Source organism: Pristis pectinata, chromosome 7 (genome assembly GCF_009764475.1).
Source record: "Pristis pectinata isolate sPriPec2 chromosome 7, sPriPec2.1.pri, whole genome shotgun sequence".
Classification (NCBI taxonomy): domain Eukaryota; kingdom Metazoa; phylum Chordata; class Chondrichthyes; order Rhinopristiformes; family Pristidae; genus Pristis; species Pristis pectinata.
Window position 1 is genome coordinate 10,980,272 of NC_067411.1, and position 16,824 is coordinate 10,997,095.

The 16,824-nt window shown below is 46.8% G+C and overlaps 1 protein-coding gene across 2 annotated transcripts in view; it reads left to right on the top strand.

Moving 5' to 3' along the window:
- The window catches only part of galntl6 (polypeptide N-acetylgalactosaminyltransferase like 6), a 1,051,879-nt gene that overhangs the window by 988,818 nt on the left and 46,237 nt on the right, over positions 1-16,824 (top strand). For both annotated transcript variants that reach the window (XM_052019321.1, XM_052019322.1), the window contains exon 9: positions 739-960. In XM_052019321.1, coding sequence (XP_051875281.1) covers positions 739-960 — 222 coding nt within the window. The remainder of the gene's footprint in view (positions 1-738; positions 961-16,824) is intronic.

The window sequence follows — 16,824 nt, forward strand, 5'->3', positions numbered from 1 at the left end:
CTCTTGTGTCTCCAGGTGCCCTGTGTCTGTGCTGGTCAGTGAAGGGTTAATATTGGCCGGCACGCCAGATTCAGATTAGTCTATTGTCATATACACTAGGGTGCAATGAAATCCCCTGCTCACGTAAAGCTCACGGAATAAATGGATATAATAAATACAACATTAAATACAGCGACAGGAGCAAATCAACAGAATGGCAAAGGCCGAGGTGGGATTCTCGTGCAAGTCTCCATAAATAAAGAGGAGCTACCCATTGGCAGGGACGGTAGTGTAGTGGTTAGCATAATGCTATTACAGCGCCAGCGACCCAGGTTCAATTCCTGCCGCTGTCTGTAAGGAGTTTGTACGTTCTCCCCGTGTCTGTGTGGGTTTCCTCCGGGTGCTCCGGTTTCCTCCCACATTCCAAAGACGTGCGGGTTAGGAAGTTGTGGGCGTGCTACGTTGGCGCCGGAAGCGTGGCGACACTTGCGGGCTGCCCCTGGCACACTCAACACAAACGATGCATTTCACTGTGTGTTTCGATGTACTTGTGACTAATAAAAGGACATCCTACATCTTACATTGCCTTAGGAGGTGCAGTGGGGAGAGAGCAGGGGAGCTCTTTCAAAGGACCAGCATGGACGAGATGGGAAGAACAGCTTCCTACTCTGCTGTATGATCCAGTGATGTTGCCAATGGGGAGCGTTTTCAGAGACGAGAATGCCTGGAAGGTAACTGGACTCTTAACCCTTTCCGTAGAACCTGAAGCGAGTGGCAGAGACTTGGATGGATGAGTACGCTGAGTACATCTACCACCGGAGACCTGAGTACCGGCACCTCTCCACTGGTGACATCACGGCTCAGAAGGTCCTGCGGAAGCATCTCAAGTGCAAGGACTTCAAGTGGTTCATGACAGAAGTGGCCTGGGACCTCCCGAAGTACTACCCACCTGTGGAGCCCTCACCAGCTGCCTGGGGAGAAGTGAGTACATTTGGGTATATTTAAAGCGGAGGTTCTTGATTAGTGAGGGCGTCAAAGGCTACGGGGAGAAGGCAGGAGGACGGTGTTGAGAGGGAGAAATAAATTAGCCATGGCAGAGCAGACTCAGTGGGTCAAATGGCCTAATTCTGCTCCTACGTCTTATGTCTTATGGAGTAGGAGCAGACAAGTTGACACGTTGGCATGCAGAAGCCATTCCAGAGCTTATTTTGTTCAGAAGCAGAACGTGGGCACCATTAGCAAGGCCAGTACTTATTGCTCCTCCCTAATTACCCTCAAATAGATGGTCGAGAGGTTCCGACTGAGTCAGAGAGTCAGAGAGTACTACAGCACCAAACTTGTCTACACCAACCATGGTGCCCACCAAGCAAGACACATTTGCCCAGGTTTGGCCCATATCCCTCTAAACGCCTCCTATTCATCTACTTATCAAAATGTCTTTTAAATATTATTGTACCTGCCTCAACCACTTTCTCTGGCAGTTCATTCCATATACGCACCAGCCTCTGCGTGAAGAAGCACCCTTCAGGTCCCTTTTAAATCTTTACAGTAATGTAGCGGTTAGCAGAATGATTTACAGCGCCAGCGACCTGGGTTCAATTCCTGCTGCTGTTTGTACGTCTTCCCCTTGTCTGTGTGGGTTTCTCCGGGTGCTCTGGTTTCCTCCCACATTCCAAAGGCGTACAGGTTAGGAAGTTGTGGGCATGCTATGCTGGCGCCAGAAGCGTGGGTGACACTTGCGAGCTGCCCCCAGCACACTCTACGCAAAAGATGCACTTCACTGTGTGTTTCGATGTACATGTGACTAATAAAGATATTTTATCTTTTCTTATCACCCTTAAGCCTATGCCCTCTAGATGTTAGTATTGGTATTGGTTTATTATTGTCACTTGTACCGAGATATGTCTTGAATGGTATGTCTTGCATACTGTTCATACACGGTGCAGTTACATTGAATTAGTACAGAGTGCATTGAAGTAATGCAGGTAAAAACAATAACAGTACAGAGTAAAGTGTCACAGCCACAGGGAAGTGCATTGCAGGTAGACAATAAGGTGCAAGGTCCCCTTCCTTAGGGAAAAAGACTGTGTGCATTCACCCTATCTATACCCCTCATGATTTTATACACTTCTATAAGGTCACCCCTCAATCTCCTTAATCCAAGGAATAAAGTCCCAACCTGCCCAACCTCTCCCTACAACTCAGGCCCTCAAGTCCTGGCAGCATCCTCGTAAATCTTCTCTGCACTCTTTCCAGTTTAATGATGTCTTTCCAATAACAGGGTGACCAAAACTGTTCACAAATTGAACTGCAGCAGATACTCAGAGGGAATGGAAGCTCCCATTCAGAATCAGAATCAGAATCAGGTTTATTATCCCTGACTTATATGAGGTGAAATTTGTTGTTTTGCAGCAGCAGTACAGTGCAAAGGCATAAAATAGAAATAAATAGTGCAAAACAAAAGGAATAACAAGGTGTTGTGTCAAATGGTTCTTTAAGGATGATGGTTCTTTAATGGTTCTTTAAGAGTCTTTAAGGATGAAGGACTCCGGACATGAGCTTTGGATATCAAAACTAGTTTAATCACAAAGGCAAATGCAGGGACAGAATGGATGGGAATAGACACACACTCACATACACAGGAGGAGACCGCGAATGTGAGGGGGGATTACAACTGGGATAAGATACACTCACAGACACACACTGATACACACAAGCACACAATAACAATGTACAACTTCAGGATATAATACTTCAATGCTTGACCCACACTAGCATTGGCCCTTAACACTCCCTGAGTCTGAGTGAAATGCTCCCAAACCACATGGTGATGCACTCTTACCAGTGATCTCTGCAGCATTGTCTCACTATTCCTGGGGTTGTCAAGGAGAGAGAGCGAGGAGATTGCAACCCTTTTATGGTGCTAGGAGGCTGGGTGGAGCCTCACTGTTGTGATTTAAACGGGACAATGGTTTGGGGATCAAGGACAAAGGTGCCTGCCACAGCCAATGTTCAAGCAAGTTCAGAGACAAAAGGTGCTCTCACACCCAATGGTCAAGCAAGTTCAGAGACAAAAGGTACTCTCACACCTGAGGGGTGGGTGGAGCCGCACCTTGATTGACAGTGGTATAACATCCGATCCAAGGAGCAATGCTGTCCTCCGGTCAGGCCGTTACTGTCACGTGACAGCCATGTGGATTTCTCACTACACGAGGTAGTGTTTATGGGTTCATGGACCTTTAAGAAATTTGATGGCAGAGGGGATTAAGAGGAGAAAGTGAGTCTTCAGTCTCCTGTACCTCCTCCCCGATGGTAGTAACGAGAAGAGGACATGTCCCGGATGGATTCCACTGATGGCACTCATCTGCAGGAACATCTGGCTCCATTTTGAAGTCACGTCACTGTCCTATCACCACACAGTGCTTGCTGACAACAATAGTTGCCTTGAATTAATGAATAATGGAAACATACAGCACAAAGGGAGACCAAATGACAATGCCAACCAAATCCTTGCAGATTAACGATTATCCAGGTGCCTTTCAAAGGTTTTTGCCTCCAAACCCTTGAAGGCATTGAGTTCCTGACCCACAAGACTTGTTGAGAGCAATATTTTTTTTCTGAACTCCCCTCTAATCATTCAGCCAATTACAGGTCCTCCCCAGTTTACGAACACCCAACTCACGTACAGCCCATTCATATGAACGAGCATTTGGGAGGCCAGCGGGATGGATTCGCCTGCTGCTGCACCCCGCAGGCACCTTCTGCCGTGTGGGAACTTGGCTCGCGGCCACATTTCCGACTTGCGAACTGTCTGGGTTAGGAAACAGTTCAGAGGAACAGAACCCTGCCATAACCTGGGGAGGAGATGTCACCTGAAGCTGCGTCTGCTACTTGTTAACATTGTCTGCCAAGGGGAGCAGATCTTTCCTGTTCTCTCATAGTTTTATACACCTTCCCCCATCTCCTTTGTCACCAAGAATATAACCCTCAGCCTAGACATTCCCTCCTCTTCACGACAACTCTCCAGCCAGACGACATCCTTGTAAATCTCCTCTGCACCCTCCCCAGTACCATCGCACCATTCCAGTGGTGAGGTGACCTGAATCATACACGCTGTAAGTCCTCTCACTTGGTTTCAAAGAATTCTGACAGGTGCTGGTCAAGGATCGGTTGCTGGAACTCGTGGCTCTAGAAGGTTTGAGTTATTCTCCGAGTCCCAGGTGGACCCTCCCAGTGCCCTGTGCAGGGATGTGAGTGCCAGGGGTGCCATCTTTCAGATGAGACATTAAACCCATTGGATAGTTATCAATATCGCTTGGCAGCACTTCAGAGAAGAGCGGGGAAGCTTTTCCCTTCAGTCTTTATCCCCTATCACTAATATCTGGCCAATGGCTAACACGAGGGGGCATAATTTTAAGACAATTGGAGGAAGGTATAAGGGGGATGTCAGGGGTAAGTTTTTTACACAGGGAGTGGTGGGTGCGTGGAACGCACTGCGGCAGAGGTGGTGGGGGCAGATACATTACGGACATTTAAGACACTCTTAGATAGACACATGAATGACAGAGAAATGGGGGGGCGATGAGGGAGGGAAGGGTTAGGTAGATCTTAGAGCAGGATAAAATGTCAGCATAACATTGTGGGCCAAAGTGCCTGTACTGTGCTGTAGTGCTCTATGTTCTATGTTAAGGTATAGTGGGCTACGGACCAAGTGCAGGTAAATGGGATTAGTATAGATGGGTACTTGATGGTCAGCATGGACATGGTGGGCCAAAGGGCCTGTACCTGTGCTGTATGATTTTATGACTGTGATCTCGTTGCTGTGTACAAACTGAATGACACATTTCCTACATTACATCAGTGACTTAGCTTCAAGAACTGAAACACTGTGTGGAGAGCACTCTGGCACATCCCAGGGTTGGAGTCATAGAGTCATAGTGTCATAGAGGTGTACAGCATAGAAACAGGCCCTTGGGCCCATCGTGTCCATGCTAACCCTTTTGCCCATCTACATTAGAGTCATAGAGTAATACAGCACGGAAAAAGGCCCTTCGGCCCAACTCATCCATGCCAACCATGGTGCCAACCAAGCTAGTCCCATTTGCCTGCATTTGGCCCATATCACTCTAAATCCTTCCTCCATGTACTTATCCAAATGTCTTTTAAACGTTGTTATTAATCCCATTTGACCACATTAGAACCATATTCTTCTATGCCTTGCCTGTCTAAATATTTCTTAAATACAGTAATTCCATCTGATTCTACTGCCTCCTCTGGCAGCACTTTCCAGATAACAACCACTCACTGTGTAAAATAATTACCCCACTGATCCTCTTTAAGTCTCCAACCTCTCACCCTAAACCTCTGCACTCTTGTTTTTTCATATCCCTACTATGGGAAAACCATTCTGACAATCTACCCTATACTGTATATGTCCCTCATAATCTTACACACCTCTATCAGGTCACCACTCAGCCTCCCTCGCTCCAGGTAAAACAAACCCAGCCGATCCAACCTCTCCCCATAACTAAAGTCCTCCAATCCAGGCAACAAGCTAGTGAGCCTCCTCTGCACTCTCTCCAGTGCAACCACGTCCTTCCTATAGTGTGGTTGTCAAAGGCTTTACGTTACAGCAAGTCTTTTTTTATGTATTATGATATGTTCAACATAAAGCATGCTCGCCTCTGGGAAAAATTTAGGATGGAGTTTAAAGTATGGACATTGGTAATTGGTAATTGGTTTATTACTGTCACATGTATCAAGATACAGTGAAAAACTTTGTTTTGCATGCTATCCATACAGATCATTTCAAAACATAAGTACATCGAGGTAGTACAAAGGACAAGCGTAACAGAATGCAGAATATAGTGTTACAGTTACAGAGAAAGTGCCGTGTAGGTAGACAATAAGATGCAAGGTCCGTGACGAGGTATATTGTGAGGTCAGGAGTTCATCTTTATCGTACAAGAGGAATGTTCAAGAGTCTTATAACAGTGGGACAGAAGCTGTCCTTGAGCCTGGTGGTGCTTGTTTTCAGGCTTTTGTCCCTTCTGCCCGATGGGAGGGGGAAGAAGAGAGAATGTCTGGGGTGGGAGCTGCTTTCCCAAGGCAGCAGGAAGTGCAGACAGTGTCCATGGAGGGGAGGCTGATTTTCACACATTACAGTACGGTGTGGAATACCAGAAACTAATTTGCATTCAGCAAGGTTGGACAAGCACCAATGAATTAAATGATTTGTTTTGCTTGGTTTGGGACACAAGAATCACTCCCCACACTCCTTTCAATACACACCTTGGAAGCATTTATATCCACTAAAGACACTCACAACAGCCCGCTGCTGAGGTGACAGCTTCGATTTTACGTCCAAGCCTTTGAAACGTTGCTAGGGTTCACAGACTCCCTGAGTGAGAGACAAGAGCCCTACTAGTGAATCAAGGCTGACACTGATAACTGTGAATCAAATAACAGGAGGTCAGCTGAAATTCTCTGGTGGTTTGAGATTTATTTATCCCAGGAAGAACATTGGTATCAGCAAGCTCCACAATAAGGCCAGGTTTCGGGTAAAATAGTCCACCAGTCAATAATTTGATAACTAGAGGCCAAATTAAGTTCCCACTGTGCTATTAAAATAGGAGCCAACAAAGGTTGACGGCTCTTTTCGATGTAAGGTCTTGCAGTGGCTGAGAATGAACTTTGCCTCCCAACTCCTGATCTGTCAACAACTTCACACCTCCTCTCTTGCCAAACTCCAGATAATCCAAAGGTCTACAACCCGGATCCTCCCCCTCTCTCTTATGAAGTTCCAGGGCCTGAAAAATCGCAGGTTTACCCTCACCAACCACGGCAGTGTTTTACGCAATCCCCCTTGCATTTTCCAATCCACCTCATCTGAAGAACCTCTTTCATCTCCACATCCTTCACCTGCCCCCTCTCCCCTGCGCCCCCCCCCCCACCGCCCCACTATTCTGGAATGCTGACTGATCTGATCTCTCAATCAAAATTCTTCTGAAACTCATTCCCACACTCACTCCTATCTGTCCTCTGCCAAAGATTTTTGAAGCAACTTGAGCTATATTCTTAAATAAAAAGAAACGGAAAATGCTGGGAAACGCTCAGCAAGTCAGGCAGCATCTGTGAAGAGAGAAACAGAATCAAGGATGAGAACCACTCATCTGATTAGATTCTTGGGGTCTCTTCCACTCCCCCATCCACACTCTTCTTTCTAGCTCCTTTACCCTCCTGCTTTTCAATCGGACCAGTACCGAGAGCAATTGGTCAAAAGGTAAATCAGTGTTGGAGTCACAGAGTCACAGCACGGAAACGGACCAACTCGTCCATGCCGACCAAATTGCCTGCCCGAGCCAGTCCCATTTGCCTGCATTTGGCCCATATCCTTCTGAACCTTTTCTATCCATCTGTTGTCCAAATGTTCTGGGCAGGCACGGTAGTGCAGCGGTTAACGTAACATTTTACAGCACCGGTGACTCAGGTTCAAATCCGGACGTCGTCTGTAAGAAGTTTGTACGTTCTCCCTGTGTCTGCGTGGGTTTCCTCTGGGTGCTCCGGTTTCCTCCCGCATTCCAAAGACGTATGGGTTAGGGAGTTGTGGGCATGCTATGTTGGCGCTGGAAGTGTGGCGACACTTGCGGGCTGCCCCCAGAACACTCTACAGAAAAGATGCATTTCACTGTGTGTTTCGATGTACATGTGACTAATAAAGAAATCTTATCTTATCTTATCTTAAATGCCTTTTAAATGTTATAATTGTACCCACCTCTACAGCTTCCTCTGGCAGTTCGTATCCCCACCACCCTCTTGTGTGAAAAACTTCCTCCTCAGGTCCCCTTCAAATCTTTCCCCTCTTACCTTAAACCTATGCCCTTTAGATTTAGACTCCCCTATCCTGGGAAAAAAATCTGTGACCATTCACCCTCATGATTTTGTAAACCTCTACAAGGTCACCCCTCAGCCTCCTATACTCCAGAGGTAAAAGTCCCAGCCTATCCAGTCTCTCCTCATAACTCAAGCCCTCCAGTCCCAGTAACATCCCTGTGACTCTTTTCTGCACCCTTTCCAGCTTAGCGACATTCTTCCTGTAGCTAGGTGACCAGAACTGCACACAATACTCCAAGTGCGGTCTCACTAAAGTCATGTACAGTTGTAACATGACGTCCCAACCCTTGTACTCAGTGTCCTTACTGATGAAGGCAAGCATGGCAAATGTCTTCTTCTCTACCCTGTCTACCTGTGTCGCCACTTTCAGGGACTTATGTACTTGTACTCCAAGGTCTCTCTGTTGTACAACACTCCCCAGGGCCCTGCCATTTGTGGGTAAGTCCTGCCCTGGTTTAACTTCCCAAAATGCAAAACTTTGCATTTGTCCGAGTTCAACTCCATCTACCATCCCTTGGCCCACTTTCCCAGTTCATCTAGATCCTGTTGTAACCTTGGACAACCTTCTTCACTGTCCACTGTATCACCAACATTTTGGTATCATCAGCAAACTTACTAACCATGGTTACATTCCAGCCTCCCATTTGGCTCACTCTCACTGCTGGACACAGGGCAAACTTCATTCCTGAGAAGCTTTACCTCAGACCTTGCTGTAACACGTACTTACGTTCCAACACAAGCACACCCAACGGCTCTTGTAAGTCTTTTCCGTGCCAGTGCCTGAGGTTCTCTGTCCTTCAGAACTTCAGTGGGCTGGGTCCGATATGGCAGATCGTGATTTGTCTTCTCTCATTTGTAACTCTAGTTTGACCAGCGTGGTGTTAGTTAGATGTAATTTACAGAAAACTTTATCTGACCCATTCAACAGCATTCACATTTCTTACAAGATTATCTCTGCCGCCTGCAGGTTCAGATTAGTTTATTGTCATACACAGAGCGCTATAGAAACTATCCTGACAGGTTGCATCTCAGCCTGGTGTGGCAACTGCTCTGCTCTGGACTAGTGGAACCTGTGGAGGGTGGTAAACACAGCCCAGTCCGTCACAGGCTCGAGACTTCCTTCCATGCAGTCCGTCATCATCTGTGCAACAGATCCACTCTGCGTACAACTTATCCTGGTATGTCTGGTATCTGCCTTTCCCACCCCTTGCCCTTAGCAAGCTCACCGTCAACATCACCTTCCCGTGGGTGAAGCAGTTGTCCACTGCCCCGAGCTCACCGTTCACCCACCCCCCTCAACCATACCCTGTGCTTCCACTGGGAGGATGTCACCTAGCTCCGGACTGCGCTGAGCATCGTGGGACCTCACAGCACACAGCTGGGCAGATACTCAGGCGGGGCAACTGTGGCGGCTGGTGATGCCTCAACCCTCAGGCTCACCGGCAGTCTCTATCATTGAATGTTTGCCAGCAATCAAAATCATTCAAGAGTTTCGACGATGTTAAAAACATTGATACTATTATAAAAATTCAAAGATAAAGCACTACAGGCACTCCCTTCCAGTCCCATTCTCTGCTTCTGAGGTGGCGAGTGGGGTAGACAGACACGAGTGGGGAGTGGGGGAGAGGGAGGGAGGGAGGTGCTGGACAAGTGGACAGGTGGGTAGTGTGGGAGATAGAGCACTGCTTTTCCCATCTGTGCTGGACCTGAGGCTCTCGATGTCATCTTCAATACTAATTCACCATTGTCGTCAGCCAGGGATTCCCGGGGTCAATGAGGAGGTTAGAGAACATCCTTGAAACTCACACACACTCACATACACTCACTCACATACATACACACTCACACACGCCCACACACACACTCATATATGCTCACTCACACACACTCACATGCGCGCACACACACATGCACACGCACACATGCACACACGCACACACACATTTACATACACAGACACATTCACACATACGTTCACATACACTCACGCAAACATACTCTCACACACGTGCACACTCACAATTCACACACACATTTACATACACACACATTCTTGCACACATTCACTCAGACACACATTAACACACACACACATTCACACACTCACATACATTCACACGTGTTCACACACACACACATTCACACACACACATTCAAACACACATATTCACTCACAAACACACATTCACACTCATTCACAGATTCACACACACACAGTCATACACACACATTCACACACACACATTCACACACACACATTCAAACACATATATTCACTCACAAACACACATTCACACTCATTCACAGATTCACACACAGTCATACACACACATTCACACACACATACACACACAGACACACATATTCACATATACATTCACACATATTCATACACACATTCACACACGCGTAGACACGTGCATATAGACGTGCATGCACGCACAAAGACACACACACAAGCATATGGACGTGCATCCACACACAAAAACACACTCACAATCACAAACACAAAATTGCTCATGCACACACAGGTGCAGCATACACATGTAGACACATACAATGTACATTACACAGATACACATGCACACATGCACATAAAGACATATACACAGATTCCTCTCACTGAAGTGCATAACCTCACACTTTCCCACATTAAACTCCACTTGCTGAATGGGCACAAACTTGAAAAATGGGATTTAATGCCCTCCATTATCTAACTAGAATGAAATTGCAAATAAGTACAGGGCAGTCTAGGTATTCTTGTGCACAAGTTGCAAAAAAGTAAGCAGGCATGTGCAGCAAGGTTCAGAAGACAAATGGCATGTTGGCCTTTGTTGCAAAAGGATTGGAGATTCGAAAGAGGGAAGCATTGTTTAAAATTGTACAGATTACCCGTGAGTACAGTGCACAATTTTGGTCTTGTTATTATTGAACGGATTGGAGGCAGTCCAAAAGAGATTTGGGCTAATTACTGAAATGAGAGAGTTGTTCCATCACGAGCAGTTAAATTAGGTCTGCACTCTTTAGAGCTTAGAAGAATGAGAGGCAATCTTATTGAACTATATAAGCTCCTGAGGGAGGCATGACAGGGTAGGGTTGTTGAGATGTTTCCAATAGTGGGAGAGTCTTGAAAAAGGGGACATGTCTACAGGATGAGGGGACAGTCATTTGAAACCAAGGTGGGTAGGTATCTCTAGAAGTTTCTACCGCAGAGGGTTGTGGAGGCTGGGTCATTGGGAGTATCTAAAGAGGAGGTAGATAAATTTTTGAAAGATCAGGGAATTCATGGCTATGGGGAACTGGTACAGAGGAGGAGATGAGACCTGGGGCAGATCAGCCATGATCATTTCGAATGGTGAGACCAGCCTGAGGGTCCAAGTAGCCTATTCCTGCTGCTCTGTTGTTATCTTCTTGTGTCTACACACATGCACTCACACACACAAACACACTCACACGCACAGACACACACACACACAGACACACACACACACACACATACATACACACACACTCACATACACACACACTCACATACACCCATACACAAACACATACATACACATACAAAACACTCATGCAGTTGCAGTACACACATGCATACACACAAATGTACACACACACACATTTGCTTAGACACACGAATCTTTGCCTCTGCGACCCTTGCCTGTAGTACTATAAAACTGCCTGCAGATGGCGACCATGATACAGTTCGCCTCTGATTGCTCTGTGCTGCCCTCTGTAGCACTTCTGTTGCACTGCAGCAGGTTGTGCTGTTCCTCTGCATGCGGCCACCCTCTGCTGGCGGATCCCAGCAAGCAAACGTTTTCAACAGACTGCAACATTCAGGGGCTAATTATACAATTAAAAAATATATTCAGATGCCTGACGTTGACACTGACATTATAGCATGGAATGACACAGCATGGAAACAGGCCCCTTAGCCCACCAAGTCCAACCCAACCCATACAGATAAGTGTGAGGTGATGCATTTTGGAAAGTCAAACCAGTGTAGGACTCATGAATGGTAGGGAACTACGGAGTATAATGGAACAGAGGGACCTAGGAGTACAAGTGCATAGTTCGTTGAAAGCAGCGTCACAGGTAGACAAGGTGATGAAAAAGGCATTTGGCACATTGGCCTTCATCAGTCAGGACATTGAGTATTGGAGATGGGACATTGTGTTGCAGTTGTATAAGTCGTTGATGAGGCCACACTTGGAGTACTGTGTACAGTTTTGGTTACCCTGTTTCAGGAAAGATGTGGTTAAACTGGAAAGAGTGCAGAAAAGATTTACAGGACTAGAGGACCTGAGCTATTGGGAGAGGTTGGCCAGGTTAGGTCTTTATTCCTCGGAACATAGAAGAATGAGGGGCAACCTTAAAGAATTGTTTAAAATTATGAGAGGCATAGATAAAGTGGATGGTAACAGTCTTTTCCCCAGGGTAGGGGAGTCCAAAACTAGGGGGCATAGATTTAGGGTGAGAGGTGAAAAATTTAAAAGGGACCTGAGGGGCAACTTTTTCACACAGAGGGTGGTGAGTGTATGGAACGAGCTGCCAGAGGAAGTGGTTGAGGAAGGTACAATAGTATCACTTAAAAAGCACTTGGATAGGAACATGGAGGGGCAGGGTTTAGAGAGATATGGGCTGAACGCAGGAAATTGGGATTAGCTGGGTGGGCACCGTGGTCAGCATGGACTGGTTGGGCCGAAGGCCCTGTATCCGTGCTGTCTTGCTCTGTGACTCTATAACCTTCAAGAACCAAGTTATACTAATCCCATTTTATTGTCCCCAATTTACAGTGACCAATTAACCCACCAATACACATGTCTTTGGGATGTGGGATGTAGCTTGGGACAAACCCACACTGTTAACCTCAGCACCAGAATTGAACCCAGGTGGCTGGATCTGGCCCTGACCTTCCGAATGTGTGCAGCAGTTTCATCAATCCGGATGAAGGGTCTTGACCCAACATGCTGACTGTCCATTTCCCTCCACAGATGCTGCCTGACCCGCTGAGTTCCTCCAGCACTTTGTGTGTTGCTCCAGATTCCAGCATCTGCAGTCTCTTGTGTCTCCAACACTTAAAAGACAGTTGGACAGGTACATGGATAGTAAAGGTTTAGAGGGATATGGGGGCAAATGAGATTATCTCAGATGGGCATCGTGGTCAGCATGGACCAGTTGGGCCAAAGGGCCTGTTTCTGTAGCAACACACACAAAATGCTGGAGGAGCTCAGCAGGTCAGGCAGCATCTATGGAGGGAAATAAACAAAGGGTTCCCTCACCCCTTCCCTTCCCCCTCACTCGCCCTCATGACCTGCCCATCTATTTCCCCACCTCCTTCCCTTTATTCCATGGTCCACTGCCCTCTTCTACCGGATTCCTTCTTCTTCAGCCCTTTGCCTCTTCTACCCGTCACCTCTCAGCTTCTTACATCTCCTCCCTCACCCACCCACCTATCTTCCCCCTCTCTCCTGGACTCACCTATCACCTGCCTGCGTGTGCCCCTCCTCCTCCCCCGACCTTCTTATTCTGGCCTCTGCCCTCTTCCTTTCCGGTCCTGATGAAGGGTCTCGACCCGAAACGTCGACAGTCTATTTCCCTCCATAGATGCTGCCTGACCTGCTGAGTTCCTCCAGCATTTTGTGTGTGTTACATCAGGCAGCATCTATGGAGGGAAATGAACAGTCGACGTTTCGGGCCGAGACCCTTCTGTGCTGTATGACTCTTTGGCCCAATGAGTCAGCACCAACCATCCACCACTCATTTACCCCGACCCTACATTAATTCTACTCTCCCATCCACACACACCCAGATTCTGCACTCACCTACACGCTAGGGACAATTTACAGTAGACAATTAACCTATCAACATGAAACACACTGCACAACAGCTCTAATCTCCTCTCAACCAAAGAGAATGAGCCAAGCTCCTCCCATCTACCCTTGTAGCTGAAAATCCCCCATCCCTGGAACTGTACCGGTCAATCCTTTCTTCAGCCTGTCCAGAACCTTCAACTTTCCTGAAACACGATCAGATCTGAATGCAATAGTGCATTTGTAACCAGATCTAACTCTCCATTGTGCACGTAATTTATTAGATGGTTTCTGAAAGTCCATATTGGACAGACACAGTAGTGTAGCGTGACGCTATTACAGTGCCAGCGACCCGGATTCAATTCCAGCCGCTGTCTATGAGGAGTTTATACCTTCTCCCCATGTCTGCATGGGTCTCCTCCGGGTGCTCCAGTTTACTCCCGCATTCCAAAGACGTACAGGTTAGGAAGGTGTGGGCATGCTATGCTGGCGCCAGAAGCATGGCGACACTTGTGGGCTGCCCCCAGAACACTCTACGCAAAAGGTGTATTTCACTGGTTGTTTTTAGATGTACATGTGACTAATAAAGAAATCTTATCTCTTACCTTATTTTCATACTTTAAAGATATTGTGAATGGATTTAGCAATGAATTCACTGTGGTGTTGCATGTAGAGCCACTGCCTCTCAGCTGCAGAGACTTGGGTCCAATCCTGACCTCTGACACCATCTGTGTGGAGCTGGCAGGTCCTTCCGATGACCACGCGGGATTCCTCCGGGTGCTCTGGTTTCCTCGCACATCCCAAAGATGTGCCGGTTGGTTAATTACCCCCATTACAGGTGAGGGAGGGGGAGTAGTGGTGAATCAGGGTTTGTCAGTGGACAGGTTTGATAGAATAGGTACAGGGAGATAAGTGGTGGGGGGGGGGATGAGAGCCATCATAGAACTGAGGGGCTGAATGGCCTCCTTCTAGGCCATAAAGAAATATGGAGTATGAAAACACTGGAATTTTTTCTCTGGGGATTGAAGAAAACTTGCAGATGCTGGAAATCTGAAATAAAAACAGAGAATCCTGGGAGTACTCAGCAAATTGATGGTCAGCATGGACGAAGGGCTGAAGGGCCTGTTTCTGTGCTGATCTATATGTGACTATATACATAAGTCAGATTGAACCTGTTGATCCACAATAGAAACATGAGGAGATGTTGGACAGGCTATGACTTCATTCCTTGGAGTGTAGGAGACTGAGGGGTGACCTTATAGAGGTGTATAAGATCATGAGGGGCATAGACAGGGTGAAAGCATGCAGTCTTCCTCCCAGGGTTGGGGAATCAAGAACCAGAGGGCATAGGTTTAAGGTGAGAGGGGAGAGATTTAAAAGGGACCTGAGGGGTACACTTGATTAGTTTGTTTAAGGTGGCAGAGCAAGTTGAGAAAATGGTTAAAAAACGTATAGAGACACATGTTGCAGCTCTGGTTAGGCCGCATCTGGAGTATTCCATTCGGTTCTGGTTCCCCCAGTATAGAAAAGATGTGGAGGCTTTGGAGAGGGTGCAGAAGAGGTTTACCAGGATGCTGCCTGGATTAGAGGGTATGAGCTATAAGGAGAGGTTGGACAAACTTGGGTTGTTTTCTCTGGAACAGCAGAAGCTGAGGGGAGACCTGATAGAAGTTTATAAGATTATGAGAGGCACAGATAGGCAGCTGGTATCTTTTTCCCAGGATCAAAATGTCTGATACTTGAGGGCATACATTTAAGGTGAGAGGGGGTAAGTTCAAAGGAGATATGCAGGGCAAGTTTTATTACACAGAGAGTGGTGGGTGCCTGGAAGGCACTGCCTGGGGTGGTAGTGGCGGCACGGTAGCATAGTGGTTAGCACAATGCTTTACAGCGCCAGCGACCCAGGTTCAAATCTGGCTGTAAGGAGTTTGTATGTTCTCCCCGTGTCTGCGTGGGTTTCCTCCGGGTGCTCCGGTTTCCTCCCACATTCCAAAGACGTACAGGTTAGGAAGTTATGGGCATGCTATGTTGGCACCGGAAGTGTGGCGACACTTGCGGGCTGCCCCCCAAAATCACTACGCAAAAGATGTATTTCACTGTGTGTTTCAATGTACATGTGACTAATAAAGATCTTATCTTAGTGGAGACAAATACAATAGAGGCGTTTAAGAGGCTCTTAGATAGGTACATGAATGTGCAGAGAATGGAAGGATATGAACGTTGTGTAGGCTGAAGGGATCTCCACCTCAACACCATGAGTAGATACAAGGGCATTGTTGTGCATTCTGCGTTATGGTGTACAATTATGAAGACAAAATTCTCCAGCATTTACAAGGCAGTCTGTCACCTACAAGTAGCTGAAATCTTGAGTTTCAGATTGAATGACAGCCAGCAGAAAACAGAGAAAGACAATGTAAAAAGAGAGCAAGAAAAAGAAGGAAAGAGAGAAGGAAAATGAAAAAGAAAGAACATAGAACACTGCTGCACAGTAAAGGCCCTTCAGCCCACAATGTTGTGCCGACATTTTATCCTGCTCAAAGATCTATCTAACCCTTCCCTCCCACATAGCTCCCCATTTCTCTATCATTCATGTGTCTTAAGTCTCTTAAATGTCCCTAATGTATCTGCCCCCACATCCTCTGCAGGCAGTGCGTTCCACGCACCCACCACCCTCTGTGTAAAAAACTTACCCCTGACATCCCCCTCATACCTTCCTCCAATCACCTTAAAATTATGTCCCCTCGTGTTAGCCATTGTCGCCCTGGGAAAAAGTCTCTGACTGTCGTCTCGATCTATGCCTCTTATCGTCTTGTACACCTCTATCAAGTCCCCTCTCATCCCCCTTCTCCCCAAAGAGAAAAGCCCTAGCTCACTCAACCCCTGGGCCATAAAAGAAAAAGAGCAAGAAAAAGAAAGAGGGAAAGAAAAAAGAGAGAGAATTAAAGAAAAAGGAGGAAAGAGCAAAAGAAACCAAGAAAGAGCACGTTTATGTGATAGAATTATAGAAACCTTACAGCCCACCGTGAGGCCATTCTGCCACCTGTATTTGTACTAGCAGTGCCACACTCCTTCAGTATTGAGCCACAACAGTTCCGGCAGTGAAACCTGGTCACCAGAGATCTTGTAGAAAATT